The sequence below is a fragment of the Haemorhous mexicanus genome, chromosome 1 (assembly GCF_027477595.1).
Source record: "Haemorhous mexicanus isolate bHaeMex1 chromosome 1, bHaeMex1.pri, whole genome shotgun sequence".
Classification (NCBI taxonomy): Eukaryota; Metazoa; Chordata; class Aves; order Passeriformes; family Fringillidae; genus Haemorhous; species Haemorhous mexicanus.
This window is the reverse complement of record NC_082341.1, coordinates 127,062,161-127,085,554: the sequence shown is the minus strand read 5'-3', so window position 1 is coordinate 127,085,554 and position 23,394 is coordinate 127,062,161. Positions and strand designations below refer to the sequence as shown.

Sequence of the window (23,394 nt, the reverse complement as noted above, 5' to 3'; positions counted from 1 at the left end):
AATGGATTGGTTTGACATGATCTCTTCTTGATGAACAGGCATTGGCAGTTTTCATCAGCTTGTCTTTAAGTCGTGCTTCAGCGAGACAATTTCATCAGTACAAAGATACTGAAGGGAGTCCATGAAAACTAATCATAATTAGCACATCTGAAAAGCAAATAATTTTCACTCAACTGAGATGCTTACCTGCAGTCATTTGAGTCAGAAAAAAAATGTGGTCTCCCCACAGAGCAGCATGACCACAAAAACTCAGGCAAAAAAACCAGGCAAAATTTCCTTTGAAATTAAAAACCCAACAATACTAATTAGTACTGGTATATTCTCTGAGCACAAAGAAAGAATAGCTAAAAACTGCCAAACTTTCCTTTACCAAGAAAGTTAAGACAGGCATTTTCTGCTGGAAAACTACTACCTGGCTAGAAGAGAAATGGTAAGGAACTTACATGCTACCATGTGGCAGACTGGAGTTTACAGAGCTTTAAACTGGGCAGAAATCCCTGAATAGACTTTGAGGTTTCAGCTACTCTTTTGGAAAAGAGTAAAAAGCAGGAAAACCGTGGCTTTTGCCTGGAAACAGGAAAGTGGTATATGGCCAAAAATATTGTTCCCAAACACTGAAAAAATTGCACCAATATTTAGAAGCATCTCCTTATTACAGCTTCATGTGTTTGAGCTCCTTGTGTTGAAGAAGTAAAACCAGGAATAGGAACCAGCAGCCATGACTAATCACGTTTAATTCTCTGTGTACTCTAAGCACGTTAAAAAACTGTGCTGGAATATTCAGCTTTCCAAGGTGTTCTGAAACAGTGCATTTTCTTTGCTACTTTTTAAAAGGAGTGCATTGAGACTGTCTATTAGGACATGACTAAGAATCATCTATTCACTTCTATATTCTAACAGGAAGAGAAGAGAAGCAACAGCATGAAAGCTGATTTTGATTTCTCTAGTTTGTCCATTGTCAAATTATGAATTGCACACATTCATTACAAATAGTATTCATGAATATTTATAGCTAATCACAAACTGACCAGAGAACAGGTCCTCACCTCAAATCCTAGTAGTGATTACCAGGTTAAACTCACTGTAACTGATTGCTTTCATACAGCAGTTTTAGACATGTTACAGAACGTCCTGGACTTTGAACAGGAATTAGCTATGGTATCTCAAATATGTGTCAAACTAAATGCTTTTAAAAGATGACCACTGTGTTCTGACATAAGTGAATTGAACTTACTGCCAAAAAGCATTCGTTGATCATATGTGACCTGGCATTTCTCTCAGAAATATTTTTAAATAAATTCTCAAAAAAACATTGGAAAATGTATTAAAGGAATCCCTGACCACTTGAAGATCCAACAGGGAATCCAGGAGAAATCTATTGTGATATTTGTCAGGGAGCCAAATTCTGGATTTAACAGCCTCATTTTAAGAAACTGTTACCTTCTTTCATAATAAAGTGAAATTTGTCCATCTTTATATTGCCAGAGGATAGTCTTTTGCTTGAATCACTCTTTTTCTATGATAGTGACTCATGCAAACTCTAAGGCTGATTATATTTACATAGAACAGGATAACTTCATATCTAGCATGTCAACGAAATAATGTTAGGAAATAAGTATCTTTTTCTCAATTAAAAAGAAAAAAATTAGTTGAGGAAGATTCCAAGGCAAATATCATGAAAACAGCAGGCAACAGGGAGTTACTTTTATAAATCTCATTGATTCTTTCTGTGTTCTGCCCATATTTTATATTTCAGCTTAGTTCTGCTACTACTGATTAATATTTAATGATCTTCTTTAATTTGGGGACAAAAAACTTCTCTGACAGCAAAAATTAAAGATGAACAGTGTCTGTCCTGTGCTGCTAATTATTTTATTTTGGGAGGGCTCCCTTAAACTTTGAGACAGTGAGCCTTTTTGCTACTTTCCACTTTCAGTTTCTTTACTTGGAGTTGCTTAGTTGTTGTTGGCATTACATCAATAGAAGTCATAGCACTTTTTTTCCTTGGCCACTTCACATTGCAGAATCCTTTGCTAAAACTGCCAGGGAGAATAAGAGGATAAGTCAACGTCACTGTGTTCTTTGATGCAGAGTCAGTAGCCTTTGAGCACAGGCAAAGGAGCTGAAGCACTTCCACCAATCTTTGAAGTGAAGCAGAAAAGTGGAAAACCAGAGGGAAAGAGGGCAGGCTCACTCTGAATAGAGCTGCTCTGTTCTTGGCACCTAAAGTGCTCTTCAGCCACTTAGGCAATTCCACAAACCAAAGCCCTCTGCTCAAAAGGAACAGGAATTGTTTTTAATCAAGCATCCCTGAAGAGTTTTGGCAAGATGGGTAACATACACTAAACAGAGACATCAAAATGTTTTGTCAGAAAGATCTAGGAAATTTACAAGGGCACTTCAGAACAGAAAAATTCACCCAAACATGTTTATGCATTACAAGGTCTTTTTTTATGTTTCGATTCTCCTAGGAATACAACAAAAATTAAAAAATCTCATCTAGGAACTTACAGATACACAAAGAGAAGAGCTGCTACTCCCTGATTAAACTGATCATAGAACCTAAATGCATCACAAAATAGCAAGAAAATTTATTTTGATCCCTATTCAGTCCCTATGATGCCATGAATAAACTTTCACTATCATGCAAGAGTTCTATGCATTAGTGGGTTCATATAATCCAAAGTCCAATGGTTTCTATTTAACTATAACAGAAGATTGCCTACAGGAATTTTTTTTGAAAAACTAAATAAGCAATACTTCGTAATTTTTTTCTTCTGAAGTCTTCCTGAAGCTACTGAAATGGAGAGGCAAATCTTCAAGCCTCCCAAAATATAAAGCCCTTCACAGAAGTTATGAATTAGTCATGGTTTTGAAAGGAATATGGTATTAGCACTTTCAACACATCACTACCAAGGTTTTCAAATTAAGACTTTCAGAGATATACCAAACATTATATCAAACTAAGAAAAAAATATTTCTTTCCCTCCCCCACCCCGTGAACAAAATATGGGTCCAACACTGCTGCCAGACACACATCCAGAATTTTCCTGAAGAACCACACACCTATATGGTACAGCTATACATAAAATATTCACAGCTACACACAGCTATAAACAAAATATGTTCAGCTATATGTACAGCTATACATAAATAAATATTCTAATCTGAACTGTTTTAAAAGCACCTCTAGAACTTTGTACATTCCTCACAAGTCTTCCAAAGTAAAACTTTATAGAAACAAGTTACAGGCTTTGCAATGACATCCCTGGTATTTATTGGCAGGATCTGGCCAAAAGACCAGAGATAAGGAAAAAAGCAAAGACTTCCTTGCCCTAGAAGACACTGGTGTCTCCAATTACAGTAATTACAAAATGCAGTGCATGGCTTGGGGCCAAGAAATACCAGGTTGAAATGCTCTGCTATCTATCAAGCTGAAACCTGAATACTCTTAAGTATAGAAAAGGACAGAATGAGGATCTCACATTATTCATTTGACTTCTTTCTTTGGAAAAATATGTATGAAATCAAGGAATGAATACTAAAAAGAATGATTTAAAATAGAGTGCATATAAATTCATTAAGCAAAATTACTTTTGTGAATATTATTCTTGGTGAATTATTTTATTTTGCAAACTACAACTGTTTGAAATATAGAGTAATTAACAACTTCCACTATCCAAATAATAATTACTATTTTATAGTCTTGACTGCAATAACCATGAAGGAAATCAGTTTTCATTAATATATTCAGGTTTACTAAGGTGCAAGGTTACCAATGAAATTATTGCGAAAAAAGTTTTTCCAATTTCAGTTCATGATACACAACTAATGCTTCCAACTAAAACCCAAAACGTATTAGGAGTTTGGGACATTTTTCAAGTTTTATTAAGCCTTTACAATCTAGCACGAATTTATTAATATGCAGCAAACCCTTTCTAACTGAATAAGAGTACTTCACATGAATCCACCACAAACCATATGACAAAGCATGATGGTTTCCATTTTTTCCTTAAAGGACAGGTCTTTGGCAATAGAGGCTGGGCAGGCACGGGCAGCTCCAGCACAGCAGAGGACCAGGCAAGGACACCAGAGCACTGCAGAGCAGCAAAGCCACAGCCCCCCTGCTCTGGTCAGACTGAACAGGGCCAGCAGCCCTTGGCCACAGCTCCCAGTACTTGCTCAAGTGTCTCTTCCACATGGGTGTACCCCAAGTGCACACACGGTGTGAAGGGCACACTGGTGGCAACAGCCCAGGAGGGACATGCTGAAAGCACGACACAATGCTCTAAGCTCTGTTCAGGTGCTTTATAAGGGGACAAGGGAAATCTCACACCTCTCCCCTCTCTTTCCTGTGCTGTTAAATTCATGTGCGCAGCAAAAAGAAAATGGTCCTTACACCTTTCTTTAAAAGGAAGCGATCCAAATAAGAAAATATACAACCTGTATTTGCCATGCATTTTTATAACACACTGTTCATCATAACCTCAAAAACAGATTTTTCTTTTTCTATTTAAGTCATAATGTCAACAACCCAAAAACTCTCTCAGCTTTGAAGGAGGTCTAGGAAAGAATGATCTAACATGCAGTCATAAGGTCATATAAGGCCACTGCAGAGGAGTTTAATGAATTTTTGCAATACTGTCCCCTACAGAGGAGCTTATGCACATTCTCACACCAGAATTCTTCCACACAGGAAAAGAGACAGAAGGTGAAGTGGAAGATCCAAATCAGCCTTAAGAAACAACAGCCAAAACTGAAAATACTGACAGCATCAAATTGCCAGGACCAGACAATATCCTTCAAGAACCTGGAAGAACTTGCTCATTAAACTTCTGATTACTGTGCTGTACATTACCTCCCTTGTTACCACATTAACAAAAACCAGCACATGGTTAATATTTTAAAAAGCTTCTAGAAGATCCTGAGAAACCACAGACTAAAAACTGACTTCCACTGGAATGAATTCATAGGGTAAGTTAAAAAAATATAAAATATACAGATAATTATTCCCACATATATCACACCTTGAAGGTGTCAACATGCAAGTGCAGTGAAGTTTTCCACAGAGTTCCTAAGTTACTTAAAAATAACAAACACACAAAATTAAGCTATCATAAGGTAAAGGAAGAAGTGATAAATGACAGAAAAGGGATTTAGGAGCATAAAATAATTTTCAGATTCCCTGCAAGATGTGTCCATAGTCTCTGCAACAGACCTTCTCCACAAAAGCCCAAGTTAAGAGAATGCAATATATTTAAGATAGGTAAAAACAAGATAGGAAAAACAAAAGATAAAGACAAGAGACTCATTAATGCTAAGTGATTGGACAACAAAATTTTTTATAGCATTCAATGTGAATGAATACAAAGTAACAAGGGCATTGCTGGAGATAACAGTCAACTATATATTCACAGTGGTGTAGTAAATGACCTCTTAGCACATTAGAAAGATCTTGAAGTCATTGTGAATAGCTCTATGAAACATGTCAGCTGCAGGACACTAAGTCAAAAAGTAAAAGAATGTTAGAAATTATTAGGAAGTGAAGAAAATAAATACAACTATAACAATTTGCAGTATGCCGTAACGATCCACAGTTTGGTTTGTCCCTTTTGCATTAAAAGGAAAACAGGAGAACCATCTCAAAATGGAACAGCTTTTCATTTCGAAAACTTCTCAAGTAAAGGAATTAGGATTCTTCAGCTGAAAGCCTTGTCATCACTGAGGAAATTATTATTTCTCACAATAAAGAAAAATAAGGCATCAAACAGAAGAGGTTCAAAGGAAAACAAATGTACTTTTTCACCCACTGGATAATTAAATGTATAGAGCTCTGCAAATCGATGCCATGGATTCAAAAAACACAAATAGACTCAGAAGCTTTCAGATCCATAAAGAAAATTCCATGTGAGAGTATTTCATCTGATGCAAAAAGTACAACAGCAGATTGAGGAAGTCCCTAAGCTGCTGTTTGCTGGAAGCTGGGGTGTTTCATTGCAAAAGTTTCTCTTTTCACATGCTTTATTCTTATCCTCTTATCTTGGGAATCCATTACTGCTCACCACCAGAGCCACAGTACTTGGGAAGATGAACTTTTCATCCAGTAAGTTCAGCCAGACAACCATGAGAACATTTTGTTCATTAGACCTAGCTACTGTGAATCTTACTGCACTGTAACTTTAGGTCTCTGAACTATGACAGCTCAGTAATGTTTGCTTTTTCAAAGCATATGGAAAGAGTGTACAGCTCAGTGATGCAACTTTTTCATTTTCCATGGGGTTTTTTGGTTTTGGTTTTGTTTGGTTGGGGGTTTTTTGGTGGTCTTTTTTGTTGTTGTTGTTGTTGGGTTTGGGTTTTTGGGTTTTTTTATTTTGTTTTGTTTTTAATTGAACCAAGATCTTATGCTGCAGGCCTTATCTCAAAGGTAAGGCTGGACTTTGTAGGTGAGTAATAAAACCAATACCTCCTACCCAATGTGGTTCTCCATCCCACCCATTCCTCAGTTATGCATTCCAATGTTCTTTTATCAGCACTGGTACTCATCTGATTCCGCCACACATGGAGATAGTGTATGACTCAGAATGAAAAAAACCCACTAAAATTACATTTTTTTAAATCAAATCTGATTCTTTAAGTACTTGGCTCAGTCTCATCATCAACTCAGGTGCATTCTATCAGTAGGAACAGGAGCAGGACAGAGGCACTTCAGCCAGAGCTGCCTTTTAGTCTGGAACATCTTAGGTAACCTAACAGTGCAGTGAGAGCATGCAGCCCTCACATACTTCTCCCAGCTCCAAGCACTCTTGGATATCTTAAATTTCTCAACTATACCACAGATTTATAGAGATACAGGTTTAACAGGGAGGCACCTGGACCTTGCTTATCTCCATTCAGGTTCAGTGAGACATAAAATGTCACTTCCTCAAACAGAACTAGCTCTATTCAGAAGGAGAGAGTTTACTAATACAAAGGGCAGTTTACAGTGTGCCAATAGCAGGAGACATGTATGCCAGCATGTCTATATTAATAAACCACAGCAAAAGAAGACAAAAAGCATTTCAGCTGCACTCATTTATCTTGCTAAACATCAGACAAGCATTTAGATAGATGGTTTCCCTCTTCTGGAGCACTAATAATTACCTTTGTTAAGACATTGAAAGGAAAATCTCTAAGAGTACCATAAAAATGTATGTGCAAACAATCAGCAGTCCTGCCCTCTCCTCGTTCTGTTCAAGCAGCATGTGGTTCCCACTGTCTTATGAACCCTCCTGTCTCCATTCCCAGTATCAACTCTCACCTGCCTCCTCCAGATACAGTCTTCCTCCCCACTTACTAACAGGTTTAGACTTTTCAAATAGCCTCTCTTAGCAAATGTCTGTGCTCTTAACCTCCTTCCATAAACTTCTGATCCCAATCACAGTCATGGGTCTTAGATTAACCATATCTATACCTCAAATGCTCTTTCTCTCCATCACAATCTTTTTCAACACCTTCTTGACCACTCAGGCTCTCTCCATACCCTTCTCATACCCTCTACAGGTATCTATCCCTCTGACCACACACTTTACAAAGACCCTTTGCCTTCACAGGTCTCCAACCCTTGCCTATCCTAATCCCTCATTCCCTAGGATATTATGCCAAAATTGAATCCCACCCTCTTGAAAGCTGCTGCCCTGTTCTGAGTAACATCCTTGATGTTAAAACTGGGTAATTGCTTTTCCATGCTACTTGTACTCTCTGGCTCAGGCATCATTGGAGAGCACAGAAAAAACAACAAAACCAAAAAAACTTGTTCCAGATGTAGACCTAACACAGCGTTTAAGCCCAAGTGTGTGCAGTGCTGGAGGAATCTTTGAATAAAGCAGTCAAAAACCTTACTTCTGTGAGTATATCCAAATTCTCCTTTCCAAGATATATGACAGGCAAATGTAGTATGGCATTAGGAATGGAAAAAGCGACATAACTACAAATATCTACGCTTTCAGAGAATCTCAAGAAAAAGGCCTGCAGTATTTTAACAAGGGAAAGTAACAGTCTTCACAATTCTTCCTTTACAAAAAGACTTAATAGCTTGTTCTTGAGCTTTCCAGAAAAAGTGACTGGGAACAAAATGTTAACCTCTATTATAGCAAGGTATGAAAAAGTCACAACAGAAAACAAGGTTTACGAATATGTGCAGACAATTGTAACTGAATGGGATAAAGAGGTTTCAGGTATTATCATCCCTTTGTTTGGAGATGATATGTGGCCATATATCCTGTGATTCCATTAACTAATTCTCTGATGGCTCTTAGTCTAATACAATAACACTCACATAGGTAAACTTAAGTTAAACTGCCTTTAATGGGGGGTGGACTAGAGAACCTTTAAAGGTCCCCTCCAACCCAAACCATCTTATGACTCTACTGATGCTTTAAGCAAGCATGGTTTCTCCAGGACCCATATATGCTCAGTTCAAACAGTTCTCCAACCTGAAAGACACCCCTCCAGTCTAGGAAAGATATTTTTATCTGGAAATGTGTTAATATAAACCTCTGTCATGGAAAGTGACAAGAAACCTGTATAATATTTGATATAAACAACTCACCCTATACCAATGCTCTTTCTCAGGTGCATGAACAGGTAAGTCAAAAATATACCATGTGGACACAAGAAAAAGATGCAGAAAAAAGAAAAGTTGCCCATTTATGTTAAACCCCTAGACTTCTTAAAAGTTCTAATGACCTGATTTCATCTACTTAGCAAGGAGAGATAGAATTAGCCTTGAACTATGGCATAAAAACAAAGTTCAGAAACATGGAACTTAATGCCACTAATAACAGTCCAAATATAGAGACTTCTTAAGGAAAAAAAATAAAAAGAAATTACATTATTAACTTGAACACAGAAATATACAGCCCTCCAGTAACATGTGCCAACTTAAACAGAAGACTTTCTTGTTGTAAGATCCTCATTTTGTTCAGAAATGCCATCCAACCTAGAAGCATGGGAAAGAATACATGCATGCTATCTTGAAACTTCATTGCTCAGTACCCTTCTCAGATGATAACTTTTTAGGCCACAATTACAACCAACTTTATTGAGTGCTGCAATTTTGGAAATTGGCCCCTAACACTGAGGAACTGCCACTTAAATTTAGCAGAGCTATGAGAGATTAAACACATTAATATTAGTAGAGCATGACACTTGATCTACAAACAGGCATTTTTATCTCACAGTTCATACCTGTACAAAAAAAAAAAAAAAGACAAACAAGTGACACGTTCTTTAAATGAGAAAACAAGCAAGCTAAGACTGAAAGTATGCTGTTTTATAAAGTGATAGCAACTATTCTAAGAACATTTTTTTCTGCATGTCACTATCCGTTTTTCCTTACCATATATTCCATATTGGAAGCTGGTGGATACACCTGACCCCGTAATTTATTATGAAGATCCAAGATACTTTGCATATCACTGTCTGTGATAGCCCTTTTCCCTCTCTGCTTGGCGATCCACCACTCACCATCTTCATCCATGTACTTTTCCAAAAGTTCCTCTAAGAGCGTGGCATTGGGAAGAACCATTGCAGAAACTGCTTGAGCTATGAATAGCAAGGTAGTTACTCTGAGCCATTCCTGTACTACATACTTCATGATGAATGATCTCAAAATGCTCAGGAGTTAGCTCCAACACAAAGTCTTTCTTCCAGGTTTGCTGGCTGTAAATGCATAAGAGAGAGTAAAGTAATTTGTAGACTGAAGGACTGGCTTGTATGGACTTATTAAGCAACAAAATCTCGAGTTCATACAGATTTTGTAACTGTTCTGCTAGGGGGAGAAAGCAGCATGCTGCATTTTTTACTCTAAAAGTACACACTTGATTTGGGAAGATAACTTATCTTCACCCTTATGAGCTTCTGTTTGTTCAAGTGGTTTTATATATTACACTGACATGCACATTTCAGTGCCTGCATGCAAAAAGCATGCTTTTCATATCTACTTAAAAGGAGCCAGACATCAATGAAGATTAGACTGTAGATAAGGTCTTCCAGTATTGGAACTTCACAAAAGAAGGTTAAAGGCTTGCAGTCATTGCCAAAGTGTGAAATCCACAATGAACTTGATACAAAGTATCCTCTCTTAGTGCATTTCAAAATATGATCTTGATTAAAGCTTTTGTTTTACGATTTCCAAAACCCCGAGGAAACTAAAGGTATTCAACACGGACACGAAAAAGGGGAGACGGCTTTTTTCTAGTCACCAAGCAAAGGAAAGCACTATAACTCGCAGAAAAAGTAGCACCACTTCCAAGAATGCGATATTCTAACAACGCCTACTACACGACTGAGCGCTTTAGGCAGGAAACCCGAGGTCGCTCCTTCCCCCTGGGCGAGCACGCGCGAATCCCGCCACACCGGACCCAGCGGCCGGGAGGGAAACACAAAGAGGCGCTCGGGCAGAGCCGAGCGCTCCCCAGCGCGCCGCCCGCGCCCGGCCCCGCTCTCCCTGGGGCAGCCGACCCGGCCGGAGCGCCCCCGGCCGCCGGGCCTGCCGCCGCCGCCCGTCCTCCCGCCGCCGCGTGGAGGATGCTGCGGGGAGGATGCTGCCCCCCGCCAGTGCCCTTACCGCTCCAGCGGCGGCTGCCTGCTCTCCCCGCAGCCAGCTCCGCTCCGCCGCCCGCCTCCTCGCCACGCCCGCCTGGGGCAGGGGGGCGCGGGCACGGCCTCGCCCCGCCGGCTGCGTGGAGCAGCGCTGGGAGCGGCGCGGCGGGCGCGGACGTGTCCAGGAGCGGAGCCGCGGCGCGGGGCTGCCGCCGAGCTCAGCCACCTCCGTAGCCTCCCCCGCCCGCCTCCGGGTCGCCACCACCGCCCCGCGTATGCTCCACGCTTCTCCCCACGGCTCCCGCCCCGCCGGGCATTTATCGCAGGCGGCGGTGACGTGCGGCGGACACCCCTCCCCGGCATCCCGCGGGGCGGGACGGCCGCGCTCCGGGCACCGCGCCCGCCCCTGGCCCCGGCCCCCGCACCCTCGCCCCGGTACCAGCATCGGCGCCCGGGGGCGGCGGAACCCGCAACAGCTCCCGCGGCGATACCTGGAGTCCGGCGGGCAGCAAGGGCTGGCTGGCACCGCAGCCTCGAGCAGAAGCTGGCCGCGGTCCTGCAAAAGCGATCGCCCCGAAAAGTCGAGGGGGGCCCCGTCCCCAACCGCCTCCATCCTTGGCAGCAGGCAAGAGGATGCTAAGCCGGCCTGCTCCTGCTGAGACACAGGAAAGAGTAAAGGCTGTGAGCTCCGCAAAAGTCCAGGACATGTGAATATGGCTGGAGGAATATGAACAGGAATTTTATTGTGGATTCAAACCAGCCACATGGACTGTTCTTTACGAAGTAGAATTCAAAAGTTTGTAAGCACTCATTGGTGTGCCAAGCAAGAATAGGCATCAGATACATACTTTTTGTTGTATCGGAGTCTTCTAGACTGAAATTTTTTGCAAGCTGATGGGGTTGACATTTCATTTACTCAGTATAATTTGTTACATTGAGCTAACGGCCGGATTGACCAACTTCCAGTCTTCACAGGACTGCTGTATCAGCTTCCAAAAGTTTTCTGTATTTTCATTTTCAGAAACTGAGAAGCTGAGGTTAAAATTCATCAGAATCCAGCTGGCTTCAGACCAGCTCTATAAATGCTTCCAAATTTCATGGGCCCAAGAGAAACAATGCCATGCAAGTAACACACTGCTGCTTCTTGTGCTCTCTCTTTCTCAGTTTTACTTATAATTTCCCGAAGGACTTTGAAACTAAGTGCAGGATGCTATACGTAGTCTTTTACTTACACACTTCTACTTGCACACTTACACACACATTCACACATGCTCCATATTGGTTGATCTCTATAGCTTTTTTTCTTGCAGTCCTGGAATTAGATTTCTGTGCTCAAGTATTGGACGCTAAACTTTTTGTTATAGCAAAACTGTGTGAGGTAAAATGCCACTCTGCAGCTGCATACACAGACTAGATGCAAGTTTTTTCAGTGTTCATGCACCAGGATAACTTATCACTTGTCATTTTGGGTACAGAAGAATGAGCCATGTACTTACTTACATATTTCTGGCCGTGCAGAAGAGTTTAAAGAAACAGGAAGGAAACAAAATATTAGAAGCATTTGCTGGAGTCTATATGTTACTTCTGTTGTTTTTTTTTTTTTTTTTAATATTCACATCACTTTTGTGTTGCTATATCTTGTTTCCATCCCCTTTAGGCCTCTGGAGGCCAAGATGCAGATTCTGTTCTGTGTACAGGCACAAGTGTTATTTCATTATAAAGCAGCAGAATAGCTGTATTATTAGACTCAGTAATGCTTGCTTACAAGAAACTGAAAAAATTTAAGAGAGTGAGGATATTTATGGGGTTCATATCAAGTGGAAATTGCAGAAGTTGCCCCTTTCCATCAGCACTGGATTCTTGCTGGGCTTCAAAGAGAATATAGGTCAATTATTTATTGTCTTTGATTTCAAGTGTTCATCATACTTTTCCTGAAAGCACTTGATCGTATTTGGTCTTTGTCAAATTGAAGACATTGTTTTATGATGTAAGTTTCAGATTCATTAAAATAAATAGTAGTGCAGAAAGAGATTGGCCTCATTGAAATTGTTTTTTTTCTTTTTGTTAGTTATCAATTAATTTTTTTCAGCAAATGAATATACCCTTTTCACTCTATGACTGGGCCCTTTGATTAATGGCTGTATGGTTTGTGGCCGCATAAAAGTGTTATTATTTTCACAAACAATATTTTGACACATCCACTAATTTTTGTGTATTAATATAATTAAACATTGCTGGATTTCTTTTCTTAATCAGAATGGGAGTGACCCTATTCTCTTTTGTTTTTCTGGATTAGTTTAAACCTCTGCCACTGGATACATAACTGCCACCCACAATTTAAAATTATTATAATAAACAGTTAAGCACCATTATATCTCTTGAAACTAAGAGTAAGTATCCTCCCTTACCAAAGGCACATGCAGACAGTGCATGTGCAAACAGATGAACTGAGTAACTGTTTTCTGAATAGCTGTCACAGCAGCAACAAAAATTGCAATCAAAAACCCACTTGAAAGAAATTAGTAAGAGGTCACCAGGTACGTGCTGCACAAACACAGACAATATGGCACTAAGAAAATCCTGGAAAAGAAGATTTTAGCCTGAACTTTGGCTAAAAGAGATTTAAAGTGTGAGGGGAAAAAGTATCTTCTGCGGACTCAGGGAGCATCTTCCTGCATTTGATGAGAGCAAGTTCCAGCAGTCATTGTACATAAACAAGGGCATGAATAAAAGATACTTTACTTCACCATCAATTTGCTTTCCTAATAGAAAGAATATGTGGAGCATGCAAATATGGATAATTGGGCTAAGAAAGTGACACTGCCAATTAAGGAAGACAAAAAAAGACTGTAATACATATAAATAATATTTAAGAAATCTGCTGAATTATAAGAGCTAGAATTTAATTTAAAACAGAAGGAAGAATCTGAATCCAGGCCATTTTTCTGTTGATTTTAAGTATCTTTAGATTATCCACCTTGTGATATTCTGCTTGATGTTATAACATCACAGCACTGTATTGACTAAAATAGCCACTGAAAAGTCTGATCCATTACAGCAATTTGGGAACATCTTGTTTTTTTACCCAAAAATTAGACTCACGTAAAGTGTTTAGTTGTTACATGGTCTTGACAGTGACTAAAAAGGCAACTAATAATCTTGGGAACATTTTTTTGCCAGAAAAACCTGCTGTACACCTGAAGTTTAACACCTGGAGGTGTACATTACTGAGTTTACCACAAACCTTCTGTCAGACACATAAACTCCAGTGACTCCCAAATCAGGACCTCCATCTGCCTGTCTGTACTAACACTGTGGCCAATTGTTTCAGACTCATACGAAAATGGCAAAGCAGGAGACATTTCAAGAGAGATGTCTGCACAGTGAGAGACTAATTTTCAGATTTAGTCTCTTCCAAATGTGGAGCAGGTTCTTGAATGCTCCTTTGCTGAGATCTAATATGCTTGCCTTTGCTGAGATCTAATATGTTGCTGAGTGGTCTGAATTGATTTTGCTTTTGGTGACTCTTGTTTAATCTGTTTTTTGGGTTTTTTTCACTATTTTTCACAATACATAGAGCTAGAGAAGGTAAATATATCCATGAGAAAGTTGCTGACTAAAGTGGATGAACTCTGCTCAAAGCCTTGCTTTAAGCTTTTGCCCAAACTGTCCAAAATTGTTTTGTTTTGTTGTTTTTGTGGGGTTTTTATGGTTGGGTTTTTTGTTTTTTTTTTTTTTTTTTAATTTTCTGCTCAGATTAAAAAAAAAACAAAAGACTTCTGGGGAGGACAACAAAAAAAGTAAAGAGATTATGGGTGTCAGTATCCCTGCTCTTCTGGGTGTGGTTACAATACTGTGCAAGATTATTCCAGTGCTGCAAAATCTTTTCATAGATGGATTATTTCAGCCACAAATATGTTGGAAAAATCATTGCGAGGACTTTGTGAACTGACTTCTCCTTGAGAAGCACAGCTTTATTGGTAATTCAAAGACAGAACTTGGGTGGAAAAAACCAAACACACACACACACACACACACACACACAGAGTGGGAAAACAAACAAACAAACAAACAAACACAACAAAACAATGAGGAAAAGCTTTCCTTTGGGATTTTACCAGAAAAAAAAGATTCATTGAGATCTTGTACCACCTATCAGCAGTTGTACAAATGCCTGGACAAATTGCATTCACCAGGGAGCATTTCCATGCATTTTCCTTTAACATTCATACCTTTTCCTTCCAGTATTACTGTACATTCCCTAGTGAAGTTTGTGCTACATGATGGTCATTTAAGTGTCTTTAGACATTTTAGCATCATAGAGAAAATTTTGTATCCATTGCTTTTGGTGGTATACCAGCAGAGTTCCCAAAGATCCTATTTACCATCCATCTCTCAGAAGAATATTTAAAAGAACAGCATCTAACAGATACTTGTAGCACATCACAGTTCCTGGCCATCAGGAAAAGTAGCCATATCACGTACTCTCCATTGCTAAGATAAAGAGCAAGATTGGCAGAAATGTTTTTGTGTACCACCCTCACTAGCTATTTCAAAGAAGCAACTGAAAAAATATTCATAAAAATCTGTAAAAGTAAATAGTCAAATATAAATTGCTATATAAAAATATATATAGCAATATAGATTGCTATATAAAGATTTATAAATCTATGAAATAAAGTCATGCAATGATTCCTAGAACAATTATTTGAACTTAAGTTTTTATACTTTTTATGAATAGCTGGAATTAAGCTTTTACTTTTTTGTTACTAGTTTTAAAAATTCATTTTAAAATTTTAATACAGGGATTGCATGAGGACAGAACTATTATTTTATATCATTGTATTAATTTGAAAAAGCCATTCTTATGTATTTACAGGGATTGGAAGCAATTATTTCTACTAAGGGGAGCTTCTACTCTGCTTCTAATTGAGACTAAGAACTGTTTATTTTTTTAGTTTGATTCTGTCTAAGATCAAGAATGAACAAAAGTTATCATCAATTAACATTCTTCAACTGGTATGAAATCCAATAAAGATTTTAACCAATGGGGAAATGTCAGAGCTGCAGGCCTCTGGGGAGCTGGTGTGAATGGAAGGCAGGATATCATTAAAAAGAAAAATGCCATGATTTAAATTACTCTGAAGATACATTTTAAAAGAAAGATACAGGAAATTGTTCTGATTTCTGAACTGTAGTTTATTATATAACTGGTTAATTTACTCCACTTGCCTCTTAAGTGCATCAAGATCAAAAAGTATTTTGTTTACCAAACAAAAAGCTCTTGAAATAAAGAACAATTGGTCTCCTTTGAAATAGTCTGACATTTGATTTTAGTACACAGAATCATTATTTCAATATTGCTGTTCATAAAATAAAACAAAAGACACATGCTGCCTTTTCCTTTACACAGTATCACAAGAGATAATCAGCCAAGGAGTAGGTTTCCATTTCCACCCCTCTCTAAAAGAATTTGAGCCTGATTGCCCATGATTAATTTCCCCAACCTGTACATTAGAGTGAGTCAGAACAGCATTCTCTCTGTCACTTCTATTTCACAAAATAATCAAGTATACTTTGAGCCAGAAGGATGTGTAGCAACACTTCTATAACCCAGTGATGAGAGCACTTCTGGTAAAATGAAGTCACACAGAAAACCAATATTTACATTTAATCTATATGAAATAAAGAACTAATTGTGGCAGGTTTATGGTACCATATATATTCTTATCGATGTAGTCTCACATTTATACTCACTCTCAAGCTCACCACTATATGCTTTTTTTGTTTTGGGGGAATAGGGTACTTATGAGCAAGTTGTTTTTTCTTCCTAGACAGATACACCCAGACAGTTCGAATAAATTCAAGCCTTAAGCGCAGAAACACTTTGTTCTAAATCCCTTTGCCACTGATTGATTTGGAATAAAACTGAGAACTTTGTTGGAGGTTATGGTCTCCAGCTATTTGTGCTGTAAAATTAACTGAATTAAGTGTTGCTCTTGTGCACAGTGCTGCTGCAGAGACAAGACTTGAGCATTTTGCCCAAAACTAACTTGTACTTCAAGAGAGAAGTTTTGTCAGGATAAGTTTGGAACAAAACCTAATATTAGATTGCATTATTTTTCTTATATTTTATATTAAATGTGAAGGGAGCTATAGCTCAACCCAGTGAACAGTTCTACAAGAGCAACTTGCCAGGAAGAGATGTGACCTCTCTGGGGAGACTTCCAGCATGACCTGTACAGCTCTAACTGTGCACAGCTATGGCACACACAGGCTGTAAGTATCAGCCTCTCACGTGTTACCCATGGTGATGTAACACCTCACAGGTTTTGCACCTCATCTCTACTCTATGTTGGAAACAGTTGGGAGAATTGGAGGAGAAATAACTGGTGATCTTTACTGTGTGGGAAAAATGATATAGGCATCTGTGCTGAGCTGCTTCATCCTCTGAACAAACTAGAGGTCCCCACTGACCATGAAGAAGATGCTGTGGGTATCTAGAAGCCACCATCTTAGGATTTCAAATATTATTTTGCCAGCAAATTCCAGGCTGACCTTTACTGTGCAGCTGCATGTGAATTATGCATTTTACTATCTGGAAGGAAGGTGAAGATGCATTGGTGTCAGACTTGATGTCCTATTTTATTTTGTGTGTGCGCTTCGTCCTTCACGGTAGCAGTAAGGCAGATGGTTACAAACAATAACTTCATGTGAATTTGTCAGATTTCAGCAGCACTATCACCCTGTCTCTGGCAAAAGCAGCAGTTACACAGCACTGGTAGGACCAGCACTGTGAGGTAGCTTGAACTGATATCAGTGCTCCAAACCCTGCAGGTTCAGAGCTCTTGTAAGTAAGCTGGGAGAGATGCATGGGTGAGGTGATGAGAAGTATAGGAACTAGCACTGCTCAGCCCCAGAGCTAGAAACAGTGCAAGGCATAAATGTTTCCTGCTGACAGAAATGCTTGGGTCTGTCTTGTCCCTGTTACGTACATACTTATAGAATCGAGGAATGATTGGCTGGGGAAGGTCCTTAAGAACGAGCCAACTGTTAATGTTGCACTGCCAAGTCCACCACTAGAACATGTCCCTAAGTGTCATTTGTTTGGTTTTTAAATCAAACACATATGGAAAAGGACCTGGGGAACTACTTCTACATGGGCTGCTCTTTACTTGCAGTTTCCTGCAGCATAATCACAGGATTTCAGATGTCTTGACTAGTCAGGAGTCATCTTTCTGTAATGAACTAATTTTTACCCTGGGAGAGACTCTGCCTTGTCTGTGCCCATATCTTGGATTCATCATCATCATCCTGGTTCTTAAAATCTGTGTGCCATGGTGAGGATAGGAAGTGGAGAAGAGCCAGCCTACTTGCTTGGGTCAAACTTCATACGACTGAAAGAGAACAAGAAATTAGGCTGACAGTGACACCAGCAGAAGCTCTTCATGTGAGAAACTTGTTCAGGTGCAGAACATATACAGAATTCATAATACAGAATCATCTGCATTAACAGCTATAAGATCTCACACCATCCAGGCCACCCTAGTAAGTGTCTGTTTGGCAGCAACCTTCCAGAGATATCATACATCCAGCACATCTCTGTAGGTGCAGATATTCATTATCAGATCAGGCAGTAAAAACCAGTATGATTCACAAGTCTCAAAACTTGCTTGGTCTTAATCACATGTCTTTTCAATGTGGGCAAAATCAGTAAGAATATTTAATTCTGATTTTATATTGGCATGAATAAGCATGATAATTCTACTATTATGGGTTGTCAGTAATCCTTTTTTTTAATATATATAAAGCACTCATACCCTGCTGTGCAAAACAGTGTCTTTATAAATTATACCAGTATGGGCAGTTATGGTCAACATATTAAGAATTAATTTATGTCATCCTACATATCACCTCAGTTTTCAATACCAACTCATTCTAAATGATAAAATATCAACATGATGTTTAAAACAAAGATTTTAATATTATTAATCTTTGTTATTATTGTATTCCCTGTAAATTTCCAGATAAGTATAATTAAATATAAGTTTCCAAAAGCCCATGAAAAGAAAGGAATGGTTTAAAAATTGATTCATAAAGGAAGTTTTAATTAGAATTATGAAGGACAATGAAAGCAATGAACTTTGTCAGTAGGAATATGGCTCTTTCATAAAGGAATATGGCTCTTTCAAAGCAGAGCTTTGAAGAAGGTGGTCATTAGCATATTTCTATATTTTGCCCGGGAGCACTTCAGCCAGACTTATTCAAGTTTCATTAATATTTTAAAATTTGTGGCAAAAAATGTAACTTTAATTATGGGGTTGGATTATTTGAAAATTAAAATACTGCCTTCAGCTGTACTAAAAGAGCACTCAAAAGAGACCTTGTGAGAATCTTATTTCTCCTTAAATCCCACAAGATGGAATCAATTTCTATTTTAATTAATAGCTTATTTGCCAGTCATTTACAATTCAGTGCATAGCCTTGACTGTTAGCACCTCTAAATACTCATTCCTCATGCTGGGTACATTATTTTCCAGCATCAGAAAAAAGTGTCTGCTGCAGTGTCTTTTCTGAGGCAATGATGGGTTTGGGAATTAATCCATGTAGCACATTTGGTTGTCTCAAGGAGATACAGATATGAGCATGGAAGACTAAAACCATTGCAAGGATACCATGGTGTGGATGGGCTGCCACCCTCAGCAGCAGCAGCTGCAACTTTCAGTTTTGTGCCTCCAGTGAAGGTGTTCCAGGAAGAACCATTCTTCCCTCATTTCTCCTTTAAACTAAACAGTGTCAAATGTTAATAGAAGGAAATCAGCCAGTTCTCCACTCTACTTCCTTCTGTCCCAGTCCCACACTTCCCCCTCCCTCCACATGTCTGCTGTGTCTTCCACCTACAAGCAACCAGGGTCTGTACTCTCAGAGCAAGACTCTTTATTTTATGCCTCTTCAACTTTGTTACTGCATTTCCCTACCTGTCTGATATTGGGACTACTGACTACTCCTCAGGACCAATGTCTTTACAATTCCTTAACTTCCTACCTCACCACTCAGAATAACTGTGCAATTATTTCTAAATAGATATGTCATTTATTTACCACCTTTTTTGCCTGTATAGCAAGTCTGTGCATTAAAAAAATCCTCGATTCATTAACAGTATGGGCCTGGGTATTTTTCAGGTGGCTGAAAAATATAAAAGGATGTCTATTAGAGAGCTGCTTTAACCCTAGAAATCTCCCATTTCATCAGTCTTCCATATTCTGATGTTCTGCATCCCATAATCCAAACTTCCTCTTTCTTCAAACCCACTGTTAAAACAGAGCACCACAGCCAAGGGTTGGGGAAAATTCTGCATCCACAGCTGCTGCAGTGGAAGGCAAATTCACACAGCTACTGCTACAGCTACAGCAACAAGAGGGTATGTGAGGATTTGAGTTGCTGCTTTGAAGGAATAGAACCTTTAAAGGAGTGCAGGATATACACATCAAAATACTGACCTGTTTATGTTATAAAACATAATTAGTTGCTTACAGAATGTGGGGCCCCAGCAGAGGAAGTTCAAGCAAGCAGTGTAGTACAAGCTTTGCAAAGAAGCTTTCAGGTTTGCAAAGTCTATTGGCGCTTTCCAAAACGGCGTCGCCAACGTCAGCCCGGTAGGTGCCACTGCAAACACCACCAGGGTAAACACTGAAAGGTCAGCTCCCCTTTTGTGCCAGTTGTGTGTGCCTGTTCTTCAGCCTTTTTGCTCTAAACAGACCGATATCTGTATGTGTGCAAGTATTAAAACATACATTCTTACACTGGTGCCAGTGTCTGTTTTTCTTAAAGAAGGAGTATTCATATGTGCAAACAAGACTGTTACAGAGGGTATGGACTGCAATATTTACACACCACAGATCCTTCTTGCTTTGAAAAAAGGGGAAAAGGGACAGGTCTTTCCTGATGAGGAGAGTTTTGGGATCTTGGCATCTTTGCAGTAGTACCTGACCAATCTAAGGAAAATTTTTGTGAGGCATGTGGTCTTTTGCTAATGATCCTCTAAAGGATGCTATAAAATTCAGTGCAGCCAAGTGGAAGCAACCTGACAACATTTACTCGAAGCCTGTTTCCTTTGGGAAAGAAATTTGATGTGGCTTTATTGTAATTAGTTTGTACTATTTGAGAGAGGAGACGTGAAATGTTCAAACTGCGGTAGGACTCATGGTCTAGGTCTTGCAGGAGACAGAGATTTGAAACATCATCCTTTTTCACATCATCCTTTTGGCACACATCAAAGAGGATGCTGAAGTGTCTGTGGCTGTCACAGTATGATTGTGCTATGGAGATGTGTACCTGGAAATGTCATGGAGTGGGACATTTGGGCTGCTTGGGAAAGACATCATTGTCTGCTGCTGTTATCACCCGATGTACAACTTCCCCACATGTGAGTGCATGGCTAAAGGGGGAAAGTTTGATTTCTTAATTTCCTCTGTGCAAATCATATTGGCTCAGTAATGGAGGAAAAAAAGGAGCTATCCCTCACATATTGTTGATAGTCTGTATGTCCTTTGTAGTTAGAAAATCAAAACACTGCTGTGTTTGTGTCCTTTGGTATTGCTTGTCAGTCTCGTAATAGAATAGCACAAAATTTCTGGTCTCTGGTCTGTTATTAGGAAAGTGACATTTTAATGCTTGGGGTTTTGTACTATATTCTGCAAGAGGTGTACAGCAGTTTGGTTTGGGCTGTGCTTTTTTTAAGTCTCATTATAACACTTTGAAAAATAGTAAAAATGATAAATGCTGCCACTTATGTGCAAAGTTGTCAGTGTGCATATTAAGAAGGTTTTCTTAAAAGGTGCTTATGCCTGGGGTAAATACTTCTCAGAAAATTCTCAGAAGTTGAAAGTTTTTTTGGAAGATTGTGAAAACTGATCCTTGTGGTTTTGGTGAAAACTTGTGGATGACATTTTTTATGTATTGCGGCCTTTTTCTCCTAAATATTTCCTATCACGTGAATTTACAATGGAATTACTATGTATGAATGATAGCGTATCATGTACTCAAAATATTACTATCATAATAAAAATCCACACAGCATTAATGTGGTGACCCACCTGCCTCTGGGCAGATTTTAACTCTACATGTTTTCTCACCTCAGCCACTTTTCCCTCCACAATCACTTCCTGACATTGGGACCACCCGCTCATTGACATATGATAAGGTTTTGAAAAATGACCTGTCAGCAAGACTCAACATCTATACTTAACTAATCATGGTAAAAATAACTGAAATTTCTAAGGTTCCCAAAATACACTTTAGAAAAAAATATTCTGAGGGAGCTATATAATGCATTATTTCCAGATGTATAACAAATATCACGCTTCTTTAAAAAAATGCTAAGAAAGCAGTTTCTTCCAACATTTAAGACAGTTTAAGGTACAAAGGCATGTAAAGTAAACAGCATTAAGTGCAGAAAGAGGTTTTGGAATGGTAATGTCTATAGGGATTTCTGTAAGGAAACTAAAGCCCAAAGTCCTCCTAATTATAAAGCTCATAAGAAGTAGCTTTAATTATAATGTATATATTTTCATGTGTAGAAGAGTTATTTAAAATATCTTAGTGAAAATATTTCTATTATATTTCACATTTCCCACAACCAACTCCTTATTCAACTTTCCTACCCTTCCAGGCTGCTGCTCTCAGTACAGTGCCTTTGTCAGTTCATAGAGATACCTCCATGCCTGCACACAGCCTTTTCTTCTGCATGAGATGCTACTCCCAAATCTCTTTGGGAAGCCTTGATTCTTTCTTGGACTGCAGATATTCTTCAAACTGTGCTTTGGACCTCTGGTGGTTCAACATTTTCTGTAATCTCACAGTACATTTGGTAACACAAGCCAAGGCAAGCTGCACACTTCCTCCTGGAACTGCATCTCCTAGGAAGTGGAAAGTATCGCTGTCCTGGAGAACCCTCAGGACAGCCAGCTGCCAGTTCAGATCTTGTAAGCAACCATCTATCCTTGATAGAGTCTAAAATAAGTCTAACCAGGACTGATGCATTTTGAAGCCTTTCCAGAGGGCTTGTATAAATAACTCATAAGCAGTTACATACAATCTACTGAATACAAAGAATCCACTAAGTTTTACTGGAATGTATTGATTGTTTTGTGTGTGCAGCATTCAATACTATACCCTATACTTTGTGCACTTACAACCATCTTTTTTCACATTCCATATTTTTCTCCAGTTAGCCCTTTTAAAATATTTCCCACTTCTTCTCTCACCACAATATTGTTCCAGCCAGTTCTTGCCTGCTAGAATGAATTTTCTCAGTCTCTTTCATTCCACAGTTTGTTATACAAGCCTGAACTCTTCCCTGTCACCTTTCTTATGTTCACTGTCTTTTTCTTTTCATTCTTGGAACAGAGCAGACATCTGTTTCTTTGTCTCTGTTCCTTCAACTCCTCAACAGTTGTTTTCCCTTTCTTTGACTTCATTTTTTCATCTTCTCTCCATCTGTCTTTTCCTCTTACTCCACCAGCCTGACATGGTGGGTCAGGCTACACCATTGGATGAGACCCAGGAAAATCTGTCTTCTCTTGCTATAAATGCCAAATATAGCAATGATAGATGACAGCTGGGTCCTGTTGCACAGATCGGATTTTCAGAAAAAGTTTGATTATTAAATGGCAAGTGCCTGTATTTTCTTTTTTTTTCAATGTCTGCTTTTATCTTTACCCTTCAAGTAGCAATACAGTACAATATCAATTTAATATCACTGCTACAAATTACTTAATAGAGCAGAAGTTGCATAGTATGTAGGGAGGGTAT

At 39.0% G+C, this 23,394-nt stretch overlaps 1 protein-coding gene across 2 annotated transcripts in view; it reads right to left on the bottom strand.

The window, feature by feature from the left end:
• Positions 1–10,763, bottom strand: part of CRISPLD1 (cysteine rich secretory protein LCCL domain containing 1) — a 37,454-nt gene extending 26,691 nt beyond the window's left edge. The window contains exons 1-2 of one of the 2 annotated variants that reach the window (XM_059862524.1): positions 10,607–10,763; positions 9,377–9,699 (exon numbers count right to left, since the gene is read on the bottom strand). In XM_059862524.1, the coding sequence (XP_059718507.1) occupies positions 9,377–9,634 (258 nt within the window). In that variant the 5' untranslated portion in view covers positions 9,635–9,699; positions 10,607–10,763. Of the gene's footprint in view, positions 1–9,376; positions 9,700–10,606 lie in introns of those variants that run through there. The other variant, XM_059862532.1, reaches the window with a different exon arrangement.
• Positions 10,764–23,394: the final 12,631 nt, after the last annotated feature.